Source organism: Mixophyes fleayi, chromosome 5, assembly GCF_038048845.1.
Source record: "Mixophyes fleayi isolate aMixFle1 chromosome 5, aMixFle1.hap1, whole genome shotgun sequence".
Classification (NCBI taxonomy): domain Eukaryota; kingdom Metazoa; phylum Chordata; class Amphibia; order Anura; family Limnodynastidae; genus Mixophyes; species Mixophyes fleayi.
In genome coordinates this window covers 42,140,473-42,168,347 of record NC_134406.1, presented here as the reverse complement: position 1 = coordinate 42,168,347, position 27,875 = coordinate 42,140,473, and the positions used below count along the sequence as shown (strand labels likewise).

General features: G+C 39.3%; 1 protein-coding gene across 9 annotated transcripts in view; it reads right to left on the bottom strand.

Moving 5' to 3' along the window:
* The window catches only part of DIP2C (disco interacting protein 2 homolog C), a 382,732-nt gene extending 366,424 nt beyond the window's left edge, over positions 1 to 16,308 (bottom strand). For 6 of the 9 annotated variants that reach the window (XM_075212091.1, XM_075212093.1, XM_075212095.1 and 3 more), the window contains exon 1: positions 15,732 to 16,307. In XM_075212091.1, the coding sequence (XP_075068192.1) occupies positions 15,732 to 15,816 (85 nt within the window). In that variant the 5' untranslated portion in view covers positions 15,817 to 16,307. Of the gene's footprint in view, positions 1 to 15,731 lie in introns of all 9 variants that reach the window. The other 3 variants (XM_075212090.1, XM_075212092.1, XM_075212099.1) reach the window with 2 other exon arrangements.
* Positions 16,309 to 27,875: the final 11,567 nt, after the last annotated feature.

Genomic DNA, 27,875 nt, shown 5'->3' with positions numbered 1-27,875 from the left:
CGAGGTCAATCCATAGAGAGGACGAGGCTGTGTGCACTGAACTGCACTGTGTAACAAGTCAGGCTCTTCAGAGGTTATGGGGAATGGCAATTCTTGGAATTAAATACATTTAATTGACTGCAGTTAAAAGCCTGCATACATTCAACAATCCTACACATAAGCATGTCAGTCAAGAGTACACAACCAAAGAATCATTCCTATTAAAATAAATCTGTAAAAATTACTGTCAAATATATTGTTGGGAACTTATTTTTTCCTAGTGGCAAAAATAAAAGAAAAACAACACATATACACACACATGACCTGAAACATTCAGAGGTTGCCAGAAATTGTTGGGAAATGTGTTCATACAATGACCGCTATTATGTCACATTGTGTGTGTGGTCATCGACCAATGGCTCCAACTGTGTCCTGTAGGATCAGCTTCAGCCCTGTCAAATGGCCCTGTCAGATTTAGGCATAGATTTGTGTGGCCAAATTGGACACAGGTCTAGCGGCTCAGACGGCCAGTCGGATGTGCCCATGCATTGGATCCTTGATGCTGGCCATACATTAAACAAACAGCAGTCCATGTGTAAACCCTAAAACATTCAGCAAACCTGAAATAATCAAAATGTTGCAAATGCAGTCATTAAATGACCGAAACCTTTAAGTGCGTGGTTGTCGAATGGTTCCGCTTACTGGCACACACATTGTGATTTTGGCGCCAAAGTCAGACCAAAGCATGATGGAGACCTGACTACCTGTGTAGGCAGTTAGTTTAAAACAAATTTGCAAACATAGTAAACTTCAAAGCTAAACATTTTCCAGCATGGACACATCTATGATATCTAAAGTACTGTAAATATTTATCACTCTTCTACATAATACAAAATCTCTTTAAGGTCATGTCTGGATGAGCAGCTTTTATATGTGTCCTTCTGGTATAACTGTTTTATTAGTGTCTTTCTGGATGAAGTTGCTTTTAGAGATGTCATTGCTTCACGGAGTCCTACAGAGTTCTAGAACTCACATTGGGAAGAAGCAATTGGCTAGGTGCCAGACTAATTTGCACAAACCATTTACCGGCTGGAGCTGCAATCTGTACAGCGATGGCCTCAAAGTAACAACAATTTACCTGTATATATTTCCCCCCTACCAAAGGGGACTGAAGACCAGAATTTAATCTTACAAAACAATAATAAGTGTGTTTTCATCTTACCGAAATACACAGCCTGTAATCATTGGAGAGCAAGTCGCTGTGGCATAATTACCATATTATCTAATGCAAAGCATTCTGCAAAGAACATGTAACTCTACAAAACCAGGCTGTTTCACCCTGACCATAATCCTTCTCCTAATCACTTACTACATGTAATTGCATGCACAAAAGCCTGTGAAAGCAGCGCTACAGGTAAGCAAAGCAAGCACAGGTTAATAGGAAAACATTTTGTCCCCCACACCCAGCATTGAAGGCAACTAGCCTTACATAGTCAAGGGCCCAAACCTTTAAAAGTGCAAAAATAATAAAATGCACATAAAAAAAAATAAAAAATAATAATATCACTAAGGTTACGTGAAGAAAGCGACTTCAGAAATGACCTTTTCTAATGTCTTCCCGAAGCACAGTGGCAGGGGTTTTGTTTTGGGGGCAGATGCAAACAACCTGTGGAACTACAAATCCCAGTCAAATCCTGTGAGCTAGTGGCTGGAATGTAATGCCAACCAGCTGGACAGCCGCAGGTTGCTTGAGCCTCAACTAGTTTTTCTAACCCTTTCCACAGTATCTCAGTAGCACATAATAAGTTTGCAAAATAGAGAATCATAGGAACCCAGAATTAATGACACAGTGACCTATTATGTGGTTTCCCCTTTAAATCCACTCATGGAGCAAGACCTTCTTACATGTAGCTGTTTAATATGCCAATTGGAAGGTGTTATATCCTTATCTCCAGTTACACAGCTGTAATATGATTTATTCTGATGGATAAGCCCACGGTGTCACTCTCATTTGAATGCATTTGCCTAAATACCATGGTTTTTTTTTTTTTCTTTCATACAGTACTTAGAGGCCTTGTTCCGAACCTTCATACAGCTCCTTATCTCAGCTGTCAAACATCGAGAGGATTGGCTGACTTGCAGCTAATAAGAATCATGTAGAGTCTCAACAGGTCACAATTTAATATATACAGCTACACAACTCAAAAACAATGCATGCAGAACTGAGGTCTATTTCTGCTGGTGTTCCACTTCTAGGCAGAGACGACAACTTGCAGAGACACAGCCACGTGACTAGGGAAGTTTACGCAAAATATTGCATTTTAATTTTTTTTAAAAACAGTTATTTCACTATACTGAACGGCTGATATCAAAAAGCATCAAACAGAATCTATAACAATAGCAATCATTGCTTTTGGTAATTTAGCTGGCGCACAAAGTTATGGATAATACACATGTACCCCACAGATCACACAAGAGGACAGCTATACAAACCCATTCTACATTCAATTGATTAGGAAAAATTGTAAATCCCAAATATAGATTTCCATAAACAAAATATTGCATACACTATACATAGCAGAAAATCAATTTAGCTCCACAGTACTAAAGAGCAATCACTCTACATTTCAGAAAACAAAGTGCATGCAATAGGCACACACACAAACATCTCATACATCCTCTTCCTCAACAAATGTATTTGTGATCCACAGATGAAGCACTTTGCGTTGCGGCTTTGTGGCAGATTGCGCACTATGGGCTAGATTTACTAAGCTGCGGGTTTGAAAAAGTGGGGATGTTGCCTATAGCAACCAATCAGATTTCATTTTTTTAGTACATTCTACAAAATGACAGCTAGAATCTGATTGGTTGCTATAGGCAACATCCCCACTTTTTCAAACCCGCAGCTTAGTAAATCTAGCCCTATGGCTCACTGATTCACTGTATCAGAATATCTCCTTTGTGCACTAGTATGTAAGTAGTACGCTTCTTCTCAAATACAGAAACATCAAAATCATATGATCTATCGTAGAAATTATAAATAATTTCCATTTGAATGGCTTGTTCTATTCAGAATAGGGCAATAGATTGTTCACCTTAAATGGTCTTTAATCCTACATATTAATGGATGATTGCATACAAATATTCTTGTTAGAAGACTTTACCTAGTTTCTGTGATGGATTTTTTTAATCACTACCCTTCCATTGTTTGCTTACTCTAATTGAGGTGCGATAATCATCTCAAAATACAATATCTTATGGCAGGCCTGGCCAACCTGTGGCACTCGAGATGTTGTGCAACTACATGCCCCAGCATGCTTTGCCAGTAAATAGCCAGCTGATAGCTGGCAGAGCATGCTGGGACTTGTAGTTTCACAACACTTGGAGAGCCACAGGTTGGCCAGGCTTGTCTTAGGGAATGTCCAAATGTCAAGATATAGGTTTGATATCATCGGGGGTTGAGAAAGTATGACATTGTTGGGGATGTGGGCATGTCTGGACATGTTTGAGAAAATAGCCCACACACAGGAATAACATAAAACTATGTCTAATTCTGCATAACACATGGAAATGTATATGTTAAATACAGAACATTGCTGAGGTTAATGTCCCTTTAATGTGCCTAATCAGACCCAACTGGCCACATATCACTGTGTGCACGGGCCCAAAAAGACTTCCGACTAAATCCCATTAGTGTGTGTATGTGGTTATCATCCAAACACGTTAACGGTATACCTGTCAAACACTTATATATATATATATATGAGTAATGTCAAATCTGACAAAGGTCCTGTGAATGGCTGGTTTTACTGTAATAAACTAACAAAACACACCACAGGAACAAAAGACACTCAAATTAACATTATGCAAAAATGTATATTGATATAAAGAGAACCAATGAAGAGACACATACATAAATATCCAAATAAAAGACCCATAAGACAAAAGGGGAAGAAGGAACACCACATTTTGCAAATAAAATGACATTTCCTCAAATGAGTTATAGTGGAAATGAGCACAACCTGCACAGCTGTGCAGTAACCAATCCCTCACTCCTGGGGTTACTGTGCATTCGTTATAAAATAAGGAACAAATGAACAGAGAAGGATCAAGAGAGAACAAACAATGTCTATCATGCAAACTCTATTTCCCCCAAATAGCAACCTCATTACCTTACTCAATGGAAAAGTCAACAAACACAGACAGAGCCTCGAGAGGAGCATCCTCGGGAGAAGGCTGAAAAGCAAAGAGTAAATAGAAGCAGTGGACCTATTCAAATACACCCCGTCCCTTTCATTAAGCAAGGTTTGCTCTTTGTCCTCTATTGTGCATGTTGTTTAAGTTCAATATCTCTACCATACTACTGCACACCGTTTCTGTGTACAACCCATCACAGTTTGTTGAGAAATCATAGTTCTGAATACACACTATCGCTCTCACAAGAGGAGCCTCTAAGAGGGAGAGGCAAATTATGCAGTAAGACACCAGACACTAAGAAAGCTACCCAACATCTACAGTTGTACATCTGTTCTAAGGAGCAGATTAAATGAAAAACTTTACATTTCACTTAAATATGTAATAATTTGCGAGTTTTAAACACGTAAAAAAAAACAATACTTGGTACTGTACTGTTCGCAGTTCTAAGCACAACTGCAAATTTGCTTTTTGTTTTTACAGATAAACAATTGTATTTTTTATTTTTTTAAACAGTATGTAACTCATTTAGACACAAATACCAGCCAGCTTTCCTTTTTACACTGCATATTAGAGTTGGACAAGCCCCCCCCCCCCCCCCAAATCTATCCACACATCTTAAACGTAACCCCCCCCCCCTCCCCTGCAGTGCAACATGGTTTTGCCAAGTAGCAAATTTGCTCCTTTTTTGCCTTGCTGCCAACTCTAGATTGAGGTCCTATATCTGCATGCCTGTATATAAACAGGTAGTGTATTCCAATTAATGTTACACAAATTAAAGATCAAGTTAAGGTTCTCTCTTTCATTGATTGATAAAGAACCAAACTGGATTCCAGACTCACCACATGGGTAGTGTACTTGAACAATAAAACAGGACTTTAACCTCTAGAGTTTTATATGCTTAATTGTGCCTAAAACAAGGGAATATATATTTTAAGTAATTTTTATGCTATTCGTCTTGTGCAGGATATGAGAAACTCAATGAATTGTGACTACTAAATGTTTGTTTATCGTCAATTCTTTATGGCCACACCCTAAACAAAATATCTTGCTCAATGATGTCACATAGATCCTTTGCCAGTAGGGCACACCCCTAGACAATATATTGTGAGAGAATAATCAGGACTCAATAAGATTGACAGGAGCGCTCTGCAAATAAAGGAATTTATGGGAAGAGAAAACAAATGATGATGACAATTCTACTGCATGGTGAGCACTGCAAGCAAACTGAAAACTAGGCAAATTATAACACTACACCTTTCCGAACAATTATCCCTTAATAATTACTTAAGAAAAATACAAAGATGGGAAACAAATATTGAGCTGAAAGCCCTTAAAAACTACAAAGTAGAAACAAAATAATAATAAAAAATAAATAAAAATAAATAAATAAAAAAGGTACACAAACATGATCCTTTGCTGTTCTCCATGAGCAGATTGTGACCAGGTTATGTAGAGGAGTTAATACCTTATCTCCCTGAAGGGCCTTCTTTTCCAAAGGTTACTAACTCAATAAGTAGTTGAAGAATAACTCCACCCAAAACAGAAAATTCAGTTTTGGGAGAAACATTACATGTTATACCCTATCCCCAAACTTTAGTTACATGGGTTCCTGGTGTTTATAAAATTTGTCAAGTCACCCAATGTCCTGCGCTCCAACGCTCCTACCCACCCACCCACATTGCACTGACAACATCTTGCTAACAACTTGGCCTCTGTGAAATAAAAATCTTGGTCAGGAGGAGCAAGGAGAATACGGACATTGCTGCCTAAACTACAGACCAGTCAGTAAACTGGGGAACAACTTGTGAATTATTCCATGAAAACAATTTAGAGAAGCCAGCATCAATATGTTCATCTATTTACTGCCAAGCCTGTGCCAATAAGAGAAGTCCATTTGCTAACAACATATAGAATCTAATGACACTGACATAATAAAAGTATTTACCATATTGGTTTGACCTTTGGTCATCTCCACTGTCTCCTTGGTAAATGTCAGAAATGTCAGTCCCCAAAGACTGCTTTATTATTGGAGGCCGACAGCCACAAACACTTTTATTTTACTACCTTATGTATCATGTGTTTCCCAGATTGTAAGCTCATTTGGGCAGGGGCATCGTTACCTTCTGTTTTATGTCATAGTATGTAATTTGTTTGTGTCATGTCATGATCCCCTCAATGTACAGCGCTGCGTAATATGTCACTTTATGAATAATAATCCTATTAAACAGGTTCTCATCAGAAACTTCCACAACCATTTTGGTTTGTAAAGTTTGTGTGGCTAAAAACTTTTATAAAGCTAGATTGTTTTTTTAAACAAAAACAGGAGGGGGGAGTTATTTTTTTCCTGCAGAGATTTTAGTGTAAGCAGTCAGTGTAGTGCAATCAGGGTTAATTGGCCGCTATTATAATTCACTCATGTGTGTGTGTTAGGGAATTTAGAAAGCTCCAATGGGGCAGGGACTAATCATCATCATTTATTTATATAGCGCCACTAATTCCGCAGCGCTGTACAGAGAACTCATTCACATCAGTCCCTGCCCCCATTGGGGCTTACAGTCTAAATTCCCTAATATAGACACACACACACTCACACACAGACAGACAGAGAGGGAGAGACTAGGGTCAATTTAGATAGCAGCCAATTAACCTACAAGTATGTTTTTGGCGTGTGGGAGGAAACCGGAGCACCCGGAGGAAACCCACGCAAACACAGCGAGAACATACAAACTCCACACAGATAAGGACATGATGTGAATGAGTTCTCTGCGCAGCTTTGCGGAATTAGTGGTGCTATATAAACAACTGATGATGATGATGATATGAGTCCACCATTTAACAATTTACAACCTGTCAGTGGTAGGGATCTGTCACACCTATTGTGATTTTGGAGCCAAAGTCAGACAAAAAACAAACCCATCACCCCCCCACCCAAAAAAACCCCCACACATTCTCAAAGTGGATTTTGGCATATTGTCAGCCATCAATCCTCAACAGCTAGCATAAGAGAATAGATATGGTCAGTAACATATGTGGGGCTCTGATATCCTAGTACCAGACATCTCCACATGGGTAAAATCATTATCAATAGACAATTCTAACCAACCATGCTAGCTGCACGGCCCCCTGCTATTGTCCTATCCAAGGCCATTTCCGATATATAATGAGGAAAATGCAGTGACAACAAGGAGGGAATTAAACATGAACTGCATCTCTCACTGGAGCCAAACGAGGAGCTACATACAGCTGCCAGTTCGGCTGGTATTATGTTGACACCAATATGCCATCGACAATGCCAACAAACAAATGATCAGATGGTGAAAGAAAGTAAAATGGGGACAAGAAGATATATGCAACTTTCTTCTGACAAATATTGATAAAGGCGGCAAAATCCATACAACAGAAAAAGTACAAAAACAAAGACAGCCCTTTAGAGCATGTTTACATGATAAACACCACTGTCTGTATTACGGTTTATCCAGTTTTAATGCTTGTCAGATAATAATCTGTGAGAAAACATTTTGTTAGTATTGTTTCAACCTCTTATGTTTGAAAAGTGTATTTTAGGACTGAAAAGACGCAAATCCTGGCAAAAATAATTTGCACATTAAATTTAACCCTCTCCTTTCCCCGTGTCTCTACATGTACAACTCACAATCCTTCAAGCACTACCTTAAAACACACCTCTTCGCGCTTGGTTACCCCAACACCCTCTTAGACCCTAAGGACCACTCCATCCACCATGTTCCACTCGTGTCCCATTGGCTCCTACTGTGTCTCCACCTCTCTACCTTCTGTCCTATGTTTGTCCACTGCCCGTCTACCTTGTACATCCATTGTCAGGCCTATTGCTGAAATGTGTGAGTGCTATGATGCTATGCTATGTGATGCTATGTTTGGTCACGCACATAGCTGTAACTTTTCACATACCGCTTATTCTCTATTTCAACTGGACGATGCTATGTTGCTTGTATTTGTTCTTATCCATATTCATGGTACTCCAACATTGAGACTATATAGTATGCAAACTCTTATGTGGAAGCTCATTACCCAGAAAGTTCCAAACCATTTAAAAGGTGAACTTGAACAAGATGAAAGACCTGTGGTGTGTACAGGTCATAGATGTATGTCCCCAACCAAGCTCAAAGCTTATGTAGATGCACTTCTTTTCCTGTATCAAAATGTCAAGTACTGTGCTCTTTGCCCCAAAAATAATGTGATATTCAAGGTCACATGAATACATTGATTCCATTATTAAAAGCTGTGGAAATGATATAAATTCAAACTTTCTGTTCTTAAACGGTTTTCATTTGTTCAATAAATTGAACAACAGTATTAAGGCTTTCAGCTTTATTTACACAACAATCTACAAAAATGGAGAAGATTTTTTTAAAAAAAATAAATAAACAAAACTTGTTTATATCACACAGCAAACTATATACAGTTTAATTCATTGTACAAAAAAATTGCAATACATTCAGTTGTCAGGTTGCAATCTCCTACAAGATCCAAACCAATTCAGTACTGGTGGCACATGCCAACCACTCGTATGTGGATTGAACAGGTTGGCATGGGAAGCTAAGGCAGTTGTACTCTCTGATGCCACTTTCATAGACCAAAATCACAGCAACAAGTTTTATTGGACAGTGCCTGTAGAACGTCAACATTCTATTTAGAATTGTGCATAGACACTACATACTAGTACAAGCAAAAGGGTGACAATGATGCGGTCTATGAGAACTTACAAAATGGGCGAGACACAAGGTAAATGCTGTTTTGTCATAATCTGTCACGTGTACACAACTCACCAGTAAGTTTTTAATGTCTGGAGTCTATTCGCAAATCACATACCTAACAGTAAGAGCATTAGATGACATTCTAAAAGGAAAACTCTTACAGTTTTCTTGTTCATTCTCCCAAATGATAAAATTTAAAAATCACTTATTCGACTTCGCTTTTGCTACCTCCTACTGCTGTAAATTGATCAAAGCAATTTTAACACACCCTCTTGTCTACATGAAATTGTCACACAACTAATTATATTGTTAATTAGTAAACATGTATAATAAAAAAAAGTTGTGTCCCACTGAAAAATGCTATGGGGTCTATAGTATTGTCAGTTAAGGACTATCTACTCTCCAGCATGCAGGAATCAAATTATTTGTTTAATTAAGCAACAGTCTCATTGCTTCCCCTGCTTCAAAACCATACTGTGGTTTCGATTCCAGTATTCTTTTAAGCACGGCAGACGTCTGCTCAGTGTGGCATTCACATTGCATCAGCCCAAAGAAGCCTCAGCTGATCAGCTGCCCAGTTAGCGGAAAAACTCCCAGACAATTTCAGGAAACACCCTGGCAAGCTCAAACTAACTGCAACCACAGCGAGAGCATCATCAGCCAAAACCATCCATCTAAAGTATTTTCCATTAACACCTTTTTTTAGAATTCACCAAATGTGAAGCAAAAATGCTGCCAATTCTTTGTTTCCCCCATTTGAAAAGAAACAGTCAAGCCTGAAATGCCTATGGTAACGGTTTTCAATGATTTTATTTTTTTTGTGGTTACATATTTCGGTAAAGTAGATTATCCTAATGTTTAAAGCAGAATCTCTTATAAACATGTTTTAATACATGTGTGCAGAACGGCTTGTGTGAAACATGACTGACAAGCAGCTGGCCAATAGGAGGCAGCGGATGGAATCTTAAACAGGGGAAGACAAAATAATCTAGAAATCAGAAGCCACTCAGTCAAATCTATGAGCCAACTGGAAGTGTTAAGGAGCCATAGAAGATTCGCATCTGTTGCACGCAAAATAAATGACCTCCAAGTGTAAAATGCCAGCAGTTAGATCTATTGACTACCTGGCTCCTGGGAGCTATCCAGTCAGACTAAAAATTAGAAGTTTGTATTTTATCTACTAATAGAGTATAATGTCATTTCAAAAATGCCATCACTGAAGAAAGGCTGATCATCACAGATAACCGATAGCATTTACTGTCTCCAATATGTATTGCACACATTTCAAAGGCAAAAAGTGAAGAACAAAATAAAGAAAAAAAAGCAACAAACAAGTAAAGAAATTGTGCTCAGCAAAAACCTGTTAGTTGTAGTTTCAGAACAGCTGAAGGGCATAAGGTATCCTGTGTAGGGGAAGGGTGTTTGCTTTGGCACATAACCATTAATTCCTTTGACATATAGGTAGATCCACGCCAAAGTGTCTACCCGAACGGACTGTAAGAAACCATCAATGTAACTTAAAGCCAACACAATTTACAAATTCTTGTATAAGCTTCAGACACATGAATTCACTTAATTGTTACATAGTTTTGGTCACTGATCATGCAGCTTCCACACTGGTGAAATCTATATGCGAGTTATAGTTTACATCTGCAGTATGTTAAAAATGGATTAGTGATGCAATACAGGATAGCCTCTGGTATTCCCACTATATGTTCCACTAAATGTACACACATACTCTTCAGCAGCTGAGAGACAGTCAGGCTCCTTACTTTAAACTATGTCCATGTTATCAGGACAAGACAGTCTCACTGGTGATTATAGAACAAGGTCTTAGAAGTACAATACCAATCATAAAGTGAAAAAAATTAGAACACACACAAAGTTCATGTAGGTTAGTACACAAGCAAAAATGACTCCTAGGACTGTGGTGCGCATGGGTGATTATATTTCTAGTGCAAGGAGGAGGGTCGTCAGCACACTATGGATTATTAATCCCTATGAGAAAAAAAATGCAACCCCTGCAAATGTCCTTCTTCACATGCAGTAGAAAAGTCCCCCCAAAAAACAAACATATTCTAGATCAGTGATGGGCAGCATGTCTAGGGCCACCAATGCACCCCCTAAAGTGTATTAGGTTACTTATCACTGAACATAAAAGTTTATAACCAGTAAATATTAAGGCACTTGCAATTCAATACACAAAAGTATTTTCAGAGCAATGCTAAAATCTTTATCAAGACATGGGGCTAGATTTACTAAGCTGCGAGTTTGAAAAAGTGGGGATGTTGCCTATAGCAACCAATCAGATTCTACCTTTCATTTATTTAGTACATTCTACAAAATGACAGCTAGAATCTGATTAGTTGCTATAGGTAACATCCCCACTTTTTCAAACCCGCAGCTTAGTAAATCTAGCCCAAAGTCATTTGCCCCATAGAACTAAAGTTGAACAAAAGGTATAAGTCCTAACCTTAAAGAAGAAGTTAAAACATGGTCACTTGTATATATTACGTTGTTTACAAATCAGATAGATAACATGGGATTTCAAAATCTATAGAAGCTCAAAAATAGGCTATTGGTTGGGCTGCCCAACACTTGGCTCCTATGCTATTTTGGAGTCCAACTTTCCCAGCCAACCTCTACAGAGTCATTTGCAGGACTTATTTTTGTTTTTTTCCAAAAAGAGCTGTAGTATTTTTCACTCTTATTAAATAACATTTCCAATGATGCGATGGTTGGGTAATAAAAATGAACCACAGCCTTGGGATGATAATCACACCAGCAGCCAGGGGTTAAAACATGTTTGGCAAAAAAAAAAAAAAAAAATTATTTGTGAACCATTATAAATAAATATGCATAGGACAGAAATCTAGAATGTAAGAACTTAAATGCACCAAGCTAACTTACTACACAGAGAAGATACGATGCAGTTTTAAACAAAAGGATGACATATAAGCTGTCCACATGAGTTTGACAACAGGTTAAAGTAAGGAGGGGTGAAACAAGTGGAGTATGGTCATGGCTGCTGGCCAAGATCCGTAATCCCCACCAATTTTTAAGTGTTAAATGAAGAATACAATGTCAACATCGTAAGCTCCTCCCAGCTGCTGACAGTTCCAACATGAGCTGAATTCACTTTCTTGGCAGAGAGCCCTTTAAAAACCGTTACAAGAAAAGGGGGGAATTGATAAAAATGAAATCTTGAGTCTTATTCTCCTCCTAGAGCAAACAAAATCCTTGTGACCTGGAGGTCCAGGGTGTCTATTTATGGTCAAGAGGGAGTAGAAGGGGGGTTTGGGTCAAAGTCAAATGTTTAGACAGACAACAGTCTTCAGATAACAGGCAGATTCTAAGTCTATCCTCTGGAATTGACGTTTAAAAGTTAAATGATACAATTAGATGCAGTAACAAATTCAAGTCTTCACATAGACAGTCCCAATAGTGACAGCTGATGATCCTATAAGCTACACTTAAGCCTGCAACACTCTTCACATACACTTCCAGGGTGAACACTCCAGTTACCCAGAGAGGCCCCAGAGAAGTCTATGTGCTATTCTACTACAAATCAACTGTAGTCCACGACCGCTTTTTTTTCTGTTTGTCAGCTTAGAATGCTGGCATAGTTACCAAATGTCTTTTTTTGGGAGAGATGGTGCTTTTTTCTTCCCCCTTACATTGAAAAGTGGAATTTTAAATGACCAGAATTAAGCAGAACAGGGTGTCTTGTTTTGTTTTGGTCCTGGCTGCATATATCGTTTGGATTTCAAAATATCATCAAGTCTTCTTGGGGTAGGGAAGGACTTTTGCATAACAATAAATACTGCTGGCTTGTGTGAGAACTGTCATCAGCTACACCCCTCAGTGCCTTATAAAGTACAATATATAAAGTTTCATTTCAGCTTATGAATAAAAACATGGGTTTGTCAATACAGCAATGCATTATTAGCAAATGGATTCATTGTAACATTGCAACAACAATTGAATGACACCAGTTTTCTTGGGTTTATCACACAAGAGTACATCTATATCCATTTGTGTATCGAATACAGAAAAACATTACTGGCATTTCACATCTCATCACACCCCTGCCCCTGTTTCTTCAATAGCACAAGCACAGCGACTTCAAGCAGCCAAACATCTTACATCTGTTTACTAAACTATGGACGATTAACTTCCCTGTGATAAGATGGCTGCTATCAAATACACATCTTTACTCCTAGATTTCACCAATGACTCTCCATTAGATAAGCACATAGTGGATGAGATAAGATGTTTGCACAGTCAACAGATAATAGAAGAGAATCATGTGTGTGCGTTTTTTTCTAAAACTGTTTTCCTTAAGGTGCCCCTGTCACCAATACACAATGAAGGCAGCCATTTTGTAGGCGGGACCAGCATAAGACTACAGCCGACCAATACCTAGTAATGAGTGACATCACCGGGACAGGAGGCAAAGGTTTGAGTTTTACAGTCACAGTGACTGCAGCTGCCATTGATAAGGTTTTACTCTCAACCATAAAATATTGACACAGTGCAGTTTAAAACAGAATACAAAAAAAATGAAAAACATCAGGCCTACCAATATTATTATTTTTCTAGGCCCAAGCATAAAATCTATAAAAACATACTAAAACATGTCCACTAAATATAGTTAAATGAAAACACCCGCATGCAATTAAATCACTGTAAGCTCAAGACCTGTGTTGTATGCCTTGAGCCCCCCCTATTTGTATGGCTCGTTCACACATATAACCTGGGAAAATAGGTAAAAACACACGAAAACTAATGCACCATTTGGTGATGCTTTTGGAACATGCTTTTCATGGGTTGCACTTTTATAAAGTCTACTGTAATGAACACACAAACCATTCAACCTTTACTTTATGTGCTTTTTAGACATTAGTTAGCAGGTAAAAAGCGCATCAACAGCAGATAGGTGTGAACGAGTCATCAATGATATTCCGCATCAGTACTTCACCTTTCACAATATTCTAGTTCAATTTAATACACATACAGCAAAAATTATTTGCTACTGAAAGGTGACAATGCAGTTAAACCTAATATGAATAGAACACAAAAAGGAGAATCTTAAAACATTGGACAGGATTACACAATATGTAGTAACCACCTTCCAATAGGTGGGTGATTATATAGCCTAATTACTTAAGTCTGGTACATGCTGCTACAACAGCCTAATCCACTTTTCTACTTAAAAAGCATTGTAGAATTATGTATTTTATAAACCACAAGTAGGCCAAGAACCCTGCCATTGCCCTTATTTATGTTCTAATATTTTTCATTTTTCCAACAACAGGTGAATGCATGGAAGGGTTAATTCACTCTACAAAAATGCAAGGGATATAAACACCATTTGTAATTTAGACAAAAAGATCTTCAGCATCTCTAGTTTGTATTGAAAACAATAGATGTAGCCAAGGATAACTGAAAGCTAAACAGGTTGGCGTTTAACTGTATAAAGATGGCTTCTCTCTAAATGGAGATGCTGCAAGCATGGTTGCCATGGTGATGACAGCAATAGTTTTAGACTTTTAAATATAATTTATTACAGGTATTTATTTATTTTCACTCATTTGTGGAGCTTTTTCCATTGTTGTTGCCAAAAACATGCAACCTGTTATCAAGGTATATTTACAGGGACACAAAGCCAACTTAGTGAGGCAAAGTCTGGGACAGAGACAAAAGGGTAAGTCACAAATAAATGCCATTTTTTTTCCCACCATTAGTCATACACTTCAGAAATGACACTGTGAAATCACTGCATTTATGCCATTGTATACAAATGATCCAGACGCTTGTGCACCCCATTTTTCCCAGTTATTGGGGCATGCTAACAGAATGAAAATGAAGACACTGTTTGCTTACTGAAAACACCACATGAACAAAAGAGAAAAAAAAAATACACTCGACACAAAATCATAGAAAGAAATGAGTTCAGAAGAAAAAAAAAAAGCTGCTGTCACAGTTCCTGTCGTGTTGGACAGAATGGAGCCAAATGACATTGTGCTGGCTGTAAATGATATTTTTAGGACATGTAGGGTCTGAGCCTGGAATATTTTCCACTATCTACAGAACATTGACATGCCAGTCTAAATGCAACACAAGTGTGAGGAGACTGCATTTCAACAAATGCAACCCAGCTGCTGGGAGAAGCTTCTCCCTCCCCGCACAAAGAGCAGAACCTTGGGCATTTGGGATATTATTTTAGAACCATAGCGCCCATCTATCACCGATGTCATGCTGCTGCATGGGGAGGCTACGATGACAGATATCAGCATTTATCTGTGCGATGCTTTGCAGATTCTCCCTGGCAACCAGCGTGCTATTCCAAATGGAGGAAATGTAGAGGGATCTGGCCCTGATGACAGCTAGAGCACGAATCCCATCATTTAACCATTAGGACACCAGGATGTAAAACAATATTAAACACCCCGAATCCCAAAAGGAATGACAGTTCGCCAATCAATGTGCTAATGCAGGAAGGGGTTAATGTAGAGGAACATAAGATGGGATAAGCGACTCATCCGCTGATGCCATGAGGTAGCTAACGGGTTAGCACCCCCCCTACTCCCTCCCCTCTCCAGAGTGGTATTGGGAGAGAAGCCATGCCCTGAGGCAGCTAACGGGTTAAACATTCCCCTTCTCAGCAACAGAGGATGCTATGGAGGGATCCTGAGCCCCCTCTGCGGTAACATTAGTGACTGGGGAAACCAGAGCAAGACTCAGAAACCCGCAGCCCCCCCACACTCCAGGATTAGGGGGTACATAGGACACACATAAGAGGATGTACAACGCTTTTACCTTCAGACAGCTCCAGTTCCAACTCGGCCAGCCTGGCTCTCACCTCTAGGGGAAGGGACACGCTGTCCAGGCTGCGATCCGCCATTCTCCAGCGGTATATTGGGGTGCAAGGAAGCAGCACTCAGTCTTCCCCCAGCTCTGTCTTTGTCAGGCTCTCTTCAGCCAGGCATGAGGGGTTTGCAGAGGAAACGCACTGATTTGCTCTCTCTCCTCCTCCTCCCTGTTCTGTGTCTTTGCTCGGTGCTAAATATCAAGGTGTTCGGGCTCCTCTGTGATCCCCTCTTTCCTGTCACTCTCCTGTGCTCACTTAGGGAGCGGGCTGCAGTACATCAGGCCAGCTCTATTTGCATGGAGCACACAAAGCAGACGGGCAGCCCACCCTGGCAGGTTTGCAGATCATTCTATGAGAGCTGCTCTTTCCAGTGAGGAGAAGGGAGGGGCTCCCAGTCATACACACATAGACAGTGCACCTTAAAGACGCAGTGCCATGCACTGCACCCTCTCCTGCAGCACTAAGCAGTGTCATGCAGTCAGCTGCACTCTATGCCCCCTAGGCTGCCTGTCACTGCATGCTTTGCTGCATCATTTTCCAGTCTCACCATATGTGCAGCTTTCCATTGGTGCTAGTCCCACGTGGATAAGCAGTCACGTGACCCAGATTTGACATCACAAGTGTGAACAAGTGGAAATGTCAGATTTAATCTTCTTTTTTTTTGTGTGTCACCGACCTTACACATTGTTTTTCTGGAAGGCACCTCAGTAAACATTTGGGTGGGTGCTGTATGTCTAAAGGAGACCTGCTTGGACATAAAGTTGATGCCAAGTGAATATCAACATTTATTTTATGTTTATTTTGTAATAATGTATATTTATTTTGAGTTTTAATGTTGCCAAAGGACATCTGAACAAAGAACGCTACATAATTGCTGAAAATAAGGGATGTAGCTAAAAAAAATTCAAACACATAAGTAATGATTTTTATCTAAACTGGCTAGACATATAAAATGTACAGTATGACAGTATGTACATTTTTTATTGTCATTAGAGATGCTAATATCACCTTTCTGCCCACCCCTGGATTGCTACTTTTTCAGCCATGCATAGTATTACTGTTAGGAAGCCAATATTTACTGATAGCTTTGTCTTCAGCAAGCGTGTCACATAAAGGAAAATGATGCAGAACTAAGTGGAACATTTTACCAAGGATTATGAAATAAAATATCTCCTTGAGTGGAATGTTTGCTTCCATCAACTTGAGCTGTAATTTTCTTATGGGTAGCGACAAGGGAGAAGTCTTGTAGGTGGGAGTGAGAGTTGGCTACCAGCTGTGTCGGACTGGAACATGAAGGACCCACTGGGAGAATGCAATGGTAGAGGCCCATGAAATATTGTGTGCACAACACCGAAGGGATGTGGTCAGCCACCAGAGGGGTGTGGCCAGCTCACAAAATAAAGATTATTTTTTCTTTTGGTACTACTGTAGCTCCTCAGCACTGCACCACTTCTTACACTGTTTCTTTCAACTCTTGCACTGCTGGCCTTAAGTCTGTCTTTGTTCCATGCTGCTTCACTTGATTTTAACTGCTGTTTGTTACATCAACATTGGTTGTATTTTAGCTCAATTGATTTATTTGTATCTTTAAGTAGTATGTATATTACCATTGGGTTGCTCTTTTGTAATGTGATTTGGACACGGTTTGATAATAAAGAGTTTAATAATAAATAAAAGCCAACTGATATTTAGGGTTCGCAAACTGGCTTCAACTATTCTGACAGGCTTTTACATAGAAGGAGGCCTCACTAATTCAGTCAGGGTCCCTTATGCAGATTATAAGGGAGTCCTCTCCAACTTTGGGTGATTGTTCTCAGGACATTAGTAGACAGGGCAGTTTTGCAGGTGAATAAATTGCTGGATCTCTCACAGACCAAATCTTGGCAATAGGGGGTTCTATCTCCTCCTATACTGTTTGGGTGCCTATGACTAAACTCTCCCTAAGGCTGTATGTTTCTGACTTACTGGTAAAACAGTTCCCTCATTCAGTGCACTTACACCTACAAGTGTACAATCCAGTGCAGGTTAGCATAACTTTACAGGTGCAATTGTTGGCCCTCCTGGGTTTGGTAAGACTCAAATCAAACTGGTCTCTCCTAAACTTTTAAAACACTTCCCGCATTCAGAGAAGACTCTTCTCAGGATCAGGATGTCTCTCCCTTCAGTCTCAGTCTCAAAGTGGAAGTCATAGTCTATCTTTCAGCCAGGCTGCTCCAAAACAGCACTTTACACTTTTAACTTGTCTGGCTGTATGCAAGAATAGCTCCCTATGTAAGCCAGTCCCTCTTGCTGGGTCACCTGCTTCTGTCTCAGATTCCGTTGTCTGCCTCCCTCTATCATAAGCTGTGAGAGGATGCCAGCTCCCCTCCCTTTCAGTGCATCTCCAAAATACTTGTGGTATACTGAGGTCTTTCTGGACAGATTTAGATTAAAAAATTAAATTAAATCAGGCCATTCAGACTGCTCCTCCTGCAAGTCTTTTACATAAAGTTTTAAGTGGGATCCCTTTTCCATTAACAATGTTGTCCCTGACTCATAATTATTGCATCAGTAATAGAACCTCTGAAACCATTAGTTCTAATTAAGAATAGAGCATATGTAATACCCTGAAAATCACAGGTATATTACTGCATGCACTCATTCAGAAAACTACGGTTCCCTAGAGTTGTTCTGGGAAGTTCAATGCAAATTGTGTTGGCCATTTTGGGGTGGACAAACTGCATACTACAGCAGCAGGCTGCTCACTGGAGCCCCTGACTGCACTAGAAGCATGTAGAGACAGTTAGACACTGTAACAAGTTGCAAAAAAGCTTGTGAAAAACGGGCATTTTGGCACCAGAATTAACTAGTAGGCTCCAGGATTTTCTTGTGGAAAAGGGAAGGAGCGAAAAATAGACTGTTGGAAGCTAGTGAGTTGTTTTGCTGTGGTGTGACTGCTGCCTGTGAGAATGGAGCCATTGCGTGCCTATGCTGGACTTGTGCCCTGATGGATTTTTGCTGCTAAAGTTCTAGACTTAAAAGCTAGCCTATAAGAAAGCATCTTTGGAGAAACAGGAAAAAGACCCAGCTTGCCACTGCCTATCAGGTGTCAGCATGACTCATAAGACAGATAAGTTTATGGTTTATTTTGCATTGCTATGTTCAAGTTATTTTAAGTCAAGCAAGTGAGACATCAAACTGTGTTATTAAAACCTCTGACAGGGACTGTAATATTGCTGCTGTCTGTAGGGAGAGTTTATTATAGCCAAACCTGCTGTATTTAAAGTTATCTGCAAGCTGACGCAGTGTGCAAGGGACATAGAGAGAGTTTCATAAGAGTTTGTCTATATTGCGTCACACGTTTGATTCTATTGTGAAACTGCCTAAAATGGTTGCTGAGGAAAGAATTGCACATTGTTTAACTCTACAGTTGTTGGGAGAGATCTTACTGATATAAGCTTCATGTGTCCAGCTGAAACTTCGCCTTAACCTGTGGATTAAAATTTACCCCCGTGGGTTCTTTCTTTTCTAAGATAACCCTAATCTACAGTCATTTCTGCTAAAGCAACTAACCCGAACAAGATGGATTAATCCTTGTTCTCTACTGCATCTCTAATGATTTTGTGTGATAAGTTTATAATTGCACTAAAAGTCCATTGTGATTGATTTGTCTAGATTTGTATAGCAGCAGCATTTATTGTAATGGTTTAATTAATTTGTCAGCAACTGATTGTCTCTCAAAAGCATTTATCTAGTGAAACTCTTTTCACTGAAACACAGTGCCTAACTTCAAAATGAGATATATTTATTCCGTGACCTATGGGTTGTAGGGCTTTATGTTTGCATATTGATGATATAGTGGAAACAATATCCCTAATGTGTTATTTATTTTTTGACATGTTGAATAACATTACATATTGATGGTATTGTGGTATTACTTCCCTACACTACCGCTACTCATCTGCCACTCTGCGGAAACCTTATGCCTCAAGTAAAGAGAATATACCCACAAGTTTATGCAGCTTTAACTCTGTGTTCCTTGTTTTATTACAAAATTACTGGAGGGACCTTTGCCTCTCTACTATACCACCGGCCTTGTAAAATACTTCATTATACTACTTCTGGAGTGCCAACTACCTGCCCCATTAAAACTATAAAGATAGAGTAGGTCCAACATAAAATCAAGGTGTGTACAGAAGATAATATCTAATCAAAGTTAATTTCCATTGTAGAATAATTTTAACGCTCTCATTAAAGATATAAGGATGGGCCATCATCAAAACTCTAGATCTAAGCTACTTTGTAACAAAGAAAGGTGTTTGCCATAGGCTTCTAGAAGAGGAGATAGGTTTTTAGCTGGCAATCTACAGAGAAAGGCTGGAAGCATAGTTACACATTTGTAGAGCAGTGCACCTAGCTTTAAGATAAACAATTGGAAGACAAATGTGTGACAACATAACTGTATGAAGTCTGATTTAACTTACAGGCATTGAAATTGTCTCCTACAAATACAGCAGGCTGACAGGGTGTGTCTGCAGAACGAGCAATCACCAAAGGAGCTGAGAACTCCTTTTTAAAGCGAAGGTGGGAGTGTTACGTGCCCATCAAGCTAGAGCTATGGGAGGACTGTCAAGTATAAAAACCTGTCTGTATTCATTGTTCAGTGTGACCGATACAGAATAAGTCGTCTGGTGTCTAGAGCACTAGTCTCTGTTAATGTAGCATAAGGGTCACAAGAAAGCATATGGAATTTTTATGTTGTCAAGTATTTTGCCATTGTGACATTAAAGCTAATTAAAAAAGCAAAAAGTGATTCACCAGAAGTGTGCTCTTGCCGATATATATTTATATATATATATATATATATATACACACATATATATATATATATATATATATATATATATTATAACCAAAGATGAGCGGTTCGGATTCAGAGAAACCTGGCAGACCTGAAGTTTGGGGTTCCGGGGGGAACTGAGCTTCCTTCCCTCAGTTTTCTGATCTTACTAAACTTCCTGGCTTTCAGTGGGACAGTTTCTCCAATATTGGCAGGCCAGGCACTTTTTTCACTCTATTAAATCTCAAATTCTAGCTAGACCAGCCACGTAATTTGAGAATATTTGCTTTTTCGGTCCACCATTGAAAGGTATTCTCTCTACGCTCTATAACGCACTACTCCGTTGACCAATACTAAAGACCGTTTCCAATATAAATGGAAGCCAGACTTGGGAGAGTCTTTGAACCAGGAAGACTGGTCTGATATCTTTGAAAGGAAGGCAAAATGCCCTATCAGTGTCCTAAGAAAATGTGTGTAAATTGCTCCACAGGTGAAACTCTGTTCGCTCTAGGCATCTATCCACAGCATCTACCCACAGGTGAAACTCTGTTCGCTCTAGGCATCTATCCACAGCATCTATCCACAGGTGAAACTCTGTTCGCTCTAGGCATCTATCCACAGCATCTATCCACAGGTGAGCGATGCCTGCTGGAGGAATTGTGACCATGCTGGCACTTTCCTGCATGTATGGTAGAGCTGTCAGGGGTGGGCTGGGCAGGGGGGCACAATCGCTGTTTGGTGCTCTAGGACATACACTGCCCAAACTATAAATCTGTCCCCACATTTTAAATTGACCTCCCCCTACAATGCATCATGCTTTTGCCAAGGTGCAAATTTACTCCTATTTTATGCTTTGCTCTCCTTAATGACTCAGGCCCTATGAGTGTGGCAAACGGGTGTGGTGCATTTTCAGGATGGAACATATTACCATCATCCTGATGTGCTCCTCCGTTTCCTTTCATACATTTTAGGCTCCCTGGCCTCTTACCATAATAAACCACTGTTTCGTTTTTAGGTGGCACTCTGTTTAGGGCAAATGCTACCCTCTGCTACCCTACCCTGTTACTGCTCTTCTTTCTGAACTACCCTTCTCCTCTCTATCTTATTTTTCCCCCTTCAGCTTACCTCCTGTCCCTCCTGCCCTCTTCCTTTTTCTCCCACCTCTCCATCTTTTTTTCTTTTTCTCTTTCCCTAATAAATATTACAATGTGCATCACTGCTGATGGTATTGAGAAAATCGCTCTCACTTTGTGTATGAATACTCCTAGGTAAAGACTATCGTGAATTTTGTATGCTGTTTTGCACAGAATTACTTGTCCCTTTTCTGTTTATAATCATTTCTGGTTTGTTTTTCACATTATTTTCCTTGCGATGTTACCAATAAACAGTATTTAAACATTTTTTTTCTTTTAGAAAATTGTAACATATTGGCACCAAAACTAACAGATCTGTTCAATGATAGCCTAGTGGGTGTCAGTGGGTTTCAGTGATCACCTTTACCAATATTGTAGTGGTCCCAAAGCCAGGAAGAGACCCTGACCTCTTCTCCAACTACAGATCCTTATCGTTATTAAATAACAACTTTACAATTTATGCCAAAGCTATTCAAACTGATTGAATACTCTCCTCCCCTGGGCCATTATGTTTTGTGTCTTGCACTCGATGGGCTTCAATGGTAAATTTATAGCCGGACTCTCATATTATGTCACTCCCCATCAGATCCTGTATTACCCAACAGGTCATTTCCTCTCATTTTGGCATCACCAATGGTTTGAGACAAGGTTGACCCCTCTCACCACTTATCTTTGCACGGGTCATTGATCCTCTAGGATGCAGAATTGGAATATCACAAGTGTTAAGCTTGGTCGTCTGGATGATAAAATTGCCCTTTATATTGGCAATTTTTTTCTAAATGTTTTGTTGAAGACACTCATATAATTACAAACATGAACTTTAGATTACATTTGTCATTTGTCAGAAGAGACATAATAAAAATAAAATTCAAGGCAAAAAGTCAAATGGTAAAGAAAATATCAGCACATGAGCCCATTGAGGACTAATTGAAAAAAGGAAGAGGCACAGGTTAGAAAGGATAACGGGGAATTCACATATAAATCGGAGGATTCTGTAGGTATATATGAGTTTAATACCAGGAAGTGTTGTAGAAACATCTCCTGGTGTGAATGAGTTCTCTGTACAGTGCTGCGGAATTAGTGGCACTATATAAATTACATGATGATGATGACTTCCACCAAGTTTAGGCCTTCTGCTTCCCATCTGACCAAGGGATGGGTCACGATGCCATGTAACTCTGGATTCCCTTCAAATGGTAAATGTATGGACCTATAAGCGCTTAATTTATTTTTGTGTCATCAAGAAGGGATTATCTGTTATGTGTATCTCTTGGTCGAGGAGGTGAATGGAAGCCCTAAGACTTAAGTGTGTAAAGTGCTGTTTTCCCAAAGCCAAATTCGTTTAAATACTTCAGTTTTGTATCCAATCTCTCACTTATCTCAGATATGCTACGTGGCTGTAATTGACTATGTTTTGGAAGTTAATATCCCATTAGCTATAGTTTGTTGCAGTGTAATACAGTTAATGCATGGGCATTGTTTACCCCATATATTGATAGATTTACCATATTTTCCAGTTAGCAGGAGTGGTAAAGTTTGGAAGGGGTATAGTAATTTAGGAAAGGATACCGAGCCTGAATCATTAACAAAGTGAACGCAATTTGCGTTTTATGTTTTTTTAAACGGATGGAAAATGTGTGCAGATACGTCCATATTCATCAACATGAGTATCTCAAAAAACATTTCTAGTTGAATAAAGGTCTACGCTCTGCTTATATGGTAGTTGCCATATGCAGACAGGTACAACACACTGCAGGATACGCCCAATGTATATATAAAATGGCATCAGGACGCACAGGAAAAATAAAAAAATAAAAACATTAACACTGCTCAAAATATAATCATTAAAGGAAACATGCAAAAAAAGTTTTTTCATTTTACATGTGATACATTTAGCAGGTTGTTATTAATGCCTTCTGTACATATAAATATTTTTTTTACAGTTGCTCTTGATTGCAAACGCATGTTCTGGCTAGAATATGTGTCTGTCATCATTATCAGTCGGAGATACGGCTAAAAATCACGTAACTCAGAGATGACTAAAGATTGAATCAGATGAATGTGCATGCGCTCAACCTCGGCACATCCTTACTGTACATTGCCAACATACATACGCTCCTTCCTTGCCCCGTTCCGCACTTAAAATCCTAGCTAATTGAAAGTGTCATTTGTGTTAGAACTTGAATTGAATGCACTTGCATTCACTGGCATATCTTGCTTAGGGATTGTTTAATGCCAAGACCCCTCAACTATGTATGCAGAGCTAACTGTCTTGTGGACTCCAAAGAGAGACCAGCATGAGATGGCTTGGATTGCAGATATAGGGGAAACAGTAGAAGAGGACACCTGGGCCGTGACATGGGTTCATAGCTCTACCAGCTCTGTGTAAATGTTAAAGAAAATGCATTTACACTGTTGTACCTAACACTTTGTAAAGATGCTGGAGTGGCTGCGTGGCTCCTGGTTCCTTTCTATACATCTGGTGGCCATATCCTCAGACATTTTGGGAAGGTGTATAAGATCTATGCACTTACCAGTAGTGATTAACAGAATCTTGTCAGATGAAATACATGACATGCATTATAAACCATTACTCAAAATATTTCTGTAAATCCTGGGAGCAATGGGACACCCATTTCAAGGTGCACCTACCTATGGCAGATTAATAACCACTTTCCATCAAAGAAGAAATATCATCAGTTAATATGTTTATTCCCCTGGACCTGATCAGAAGGAGATCCCCTTCCCCCCTATACTTCTCTAGCTACCCCCCACCACACATCCTCATGCTTCCATTATCAGAAATCCCTTGTCAAAAGTCAATTCACAGTGCACTAGTTTTGAACACTACGCTGTTCTTCAACGTTTGTATATGTCATTATAAGTTCATTACTATATTCATTATTTTTGTAACCCATGTGACTATTCAACCTTAAAATAAATAGATTTAAAAATGGATTTCTTGAATTCTGAACAAAATTATATATTGCTGTTAGAATTGATTAGAGATGCTCACTGAACCAACGTGTTTTGGTTTTGGTTTTGGTTTTGTATCTGGATTACCTTCGTGTTTTGGTTTTGGTTTTGCAAAACCGCCATTGCGTGTTTTGGTTTTGGTTTTGTTTTGCTATTTTGTTGGAAAATCAATTTTTTTGGGCATAAAGTAACCAAATTTAGTGCTCCACCTGTTTCTTGGATAAGTAAGGTAATTCTAAAGCTAATAAATTAGGAAGAAAACAGTTTAAACCCTGGTAGGCCGTCCTTAATTCTGCACACAAACCTGATTGTCTTCCTCTCCATCTTAGCCTATAGGCAATGCAGCCATCATCTTTGGGTGTATATTACACCCAAAACTTCTAGTTAAAGATCTAAAGAAATGGACAAAGGCAGTTTGGTTTCTGTCTGCATCAGCCTCTCCCCCCCCCCCCCATCCACTTGTAGTAAAATAGAAAAAAAGCAGCCTGCATAGACTGTAGAACTAGAAATTCGAATATACAAAGAAATGGAAAAAGGCAGTTTTGTTTCTGTCTGCATCAGCCTCCCCGTCCACTTGTAGTAAAATAGAACAAAAGCAGGCTGCATAGACTGTAGAACTAGAAATTTGAATATACAAAGAAATGGACAAAGGCAGTTTGGTTTCTGTCTGCATCAGCCTCTCCCCCCCCCATCCACTTGTAGTAAAATAGAAAAAAAAGCAGCCTGCATAGACTGTAGAACTAGAAATTCAAATATACAAAGAAATGGAGAAAGGCAGTTTTGTTTCTTTCTGCATCAGCCCCCCCCCCCATCCACTTGTAGTAAAATAGAACAAAAGCAGCCTGCATAGACTGTAGAACTAGAAATTCGAATATACAAAGAAATGGATAAAGGCAGTTTGGTATCTGTCTGCATCAGCCCCCCCCCCCCCTTCCACTTGTAGTAAAATAGAGAAAAAGCAGCCTGCAAAGACTGTAGAACTAGAAATTCGAATATACAAAGAAATGGACAAAGGCAGTTTGGTTTCTGTCTACATCAGGCCCCCCCCCCCCCCCCATCCACTTGTAGTAAAAAGACTGTGTAGTTTGACATCGCCTTTCCCAGATGACGTACTGGGAACACTAAAATCAGGACTGGTGACAGAACCTGGTTGCTCATTCTGCTCATAGGTGGACTGCTTTGAATCCATTCTGAGCCCAACGCACTTGTAGTGCTACAAATTGTTTTAGATACTGCTGACAGATAGTACTTTTGACAGCCAGAAATATTAATGCAAAAGAATGGGGGACACCCCAAAAGCACATTGGAGTGCTACAAATTATTTTTTAAATCTGCTGACAGATACTACTTTTGACAGCCAAAAATATTAATGCAAAAGAATGGGGGACACCCCAAAAGCACTTTGGAGTGCTACAAATTATTTTTTCAATCTGCTGACAGATAGTACTTTTGACAGCCAGAAATATTAATGCAAATCCTCTATCCTCCTCTCTTCTCTATCGATTGTTAGCAGAATTGGAATCAGAATTGTTTTGTCTGTCCCTGCTCTAATCAGCCTGTGACTACACCCTTGTCTCTCCCTCTGTCAAATGGCGATGGATTGCTGTGGAGGCAGGTATTTATAATTTTCAAGTATCGCGAGAACCGAGCCCCGAGATCCGACGACGTCACAATGACGTTCGGCCTTGATTTGGGTTCCGAGCGGGCGGGAGAGGCTCGGTACTCGGATAGCCTAAGTTCGGGTGGGTTCGGTTCTCGGGGAACCGAGCCCGCCCATCTCTAGAATTGATACATTTCTGGGAGATACAGAAACAAAATATATGTACAGCTGCTTCCATACCACTTTTGGCCAACAGGTGCTGATAGAGAGTCAAAACGTCTTTCCAATGCTTATTCATTTAGGTCCATACAATTACCAGTAGTGAGTTGTAAATATTGTAGGGTAAGATGAAGTCTGGTATCAGCTACCTGCGCACATGTTTTCATAAATGTCCTCCACAGTATGTTAATGACATCTGGTGCCATGTAGCTCACAGTACAGGATGGTGTGATCCATCCAGAAACAGCTTGGAGCAGGACAGAACAAGAAGGGCTCTGGTCCAACAGTAAAATAACACAGAAGCGATTATGCATATAGTTCTAAATAACCCTCCAAATGAATCCCGCTGCAGTCCCATCTTCTGCACAAACTGTCAATGATTGATTCCTTTGCTTAAGATTCATATTGGAATATCTGGTTTACTCCAGTAATTCTTATAACTTGATATGGTGCCAGCATTGGTTTATGTTGTGTTAAATATTCAATGCAGTCACGCGGTTGCCGTGAATTTCATTGTCATATGCCAAATATTTCATGAATTCCTGTATTGCTCTGTATTTTGTTATCCCATCTTGTTGACAACTGCTGGGAGAGTTACATTTCTCCCTCTCAATGTCGTTGAAGGTTGTGTCTTGCCAGACTTCCCTATGAAACTTGTTGTGGATTGACATGTGCTGTTACGGTTAGATATTGATTATACCATGTGATTTAATGTTGCAGCTGGCATTTAACATGTGTTAAAAATGTTTCAAGATATTTTTGGCTTAATTCTACGTTTATCTAGTTCTAGTTTCATGATCAGAAGATGTCTTCCTGGTATAAAAGAATATTACTGCCTTTTAGTAGTTTCACAGTAGATCACAGTATTATCTTTTTTTCTCATCTTTGAGTCTCATCTTTTGTGCCCCTAACATGCATAACTACGTGTAGATGTTGAGATGCACATATCTGAGAATACGTCCAACTCAACATAGCAGTATTTCTGTATGTATATACTTACCCCCCCCCCCCACAATAGCATAGAGATGTGGCTTGACAGTGTTAGTAGTGACTGCAAGATTCACATTACCCTATTCATATATAATATATTGTAATGAACTGTTTTATACAATAGAGAGAATAGTGTTTTAGCAATGCCATTATTAAATACGAAAATCTAATTTTCCATGTAAAATGTAATTAAATACAAACACATATATCGTTTACCCCTTTATAAATCCAATGGGGATCTTCTTGCCTGCAATAGTCCAAACGGAAATGTCAAATAATATATCCGCAACTTGACATAATATAGCCGTGATAATGCTAATGAATGAACTACTATTATCAAGAAAAGGCAATATGC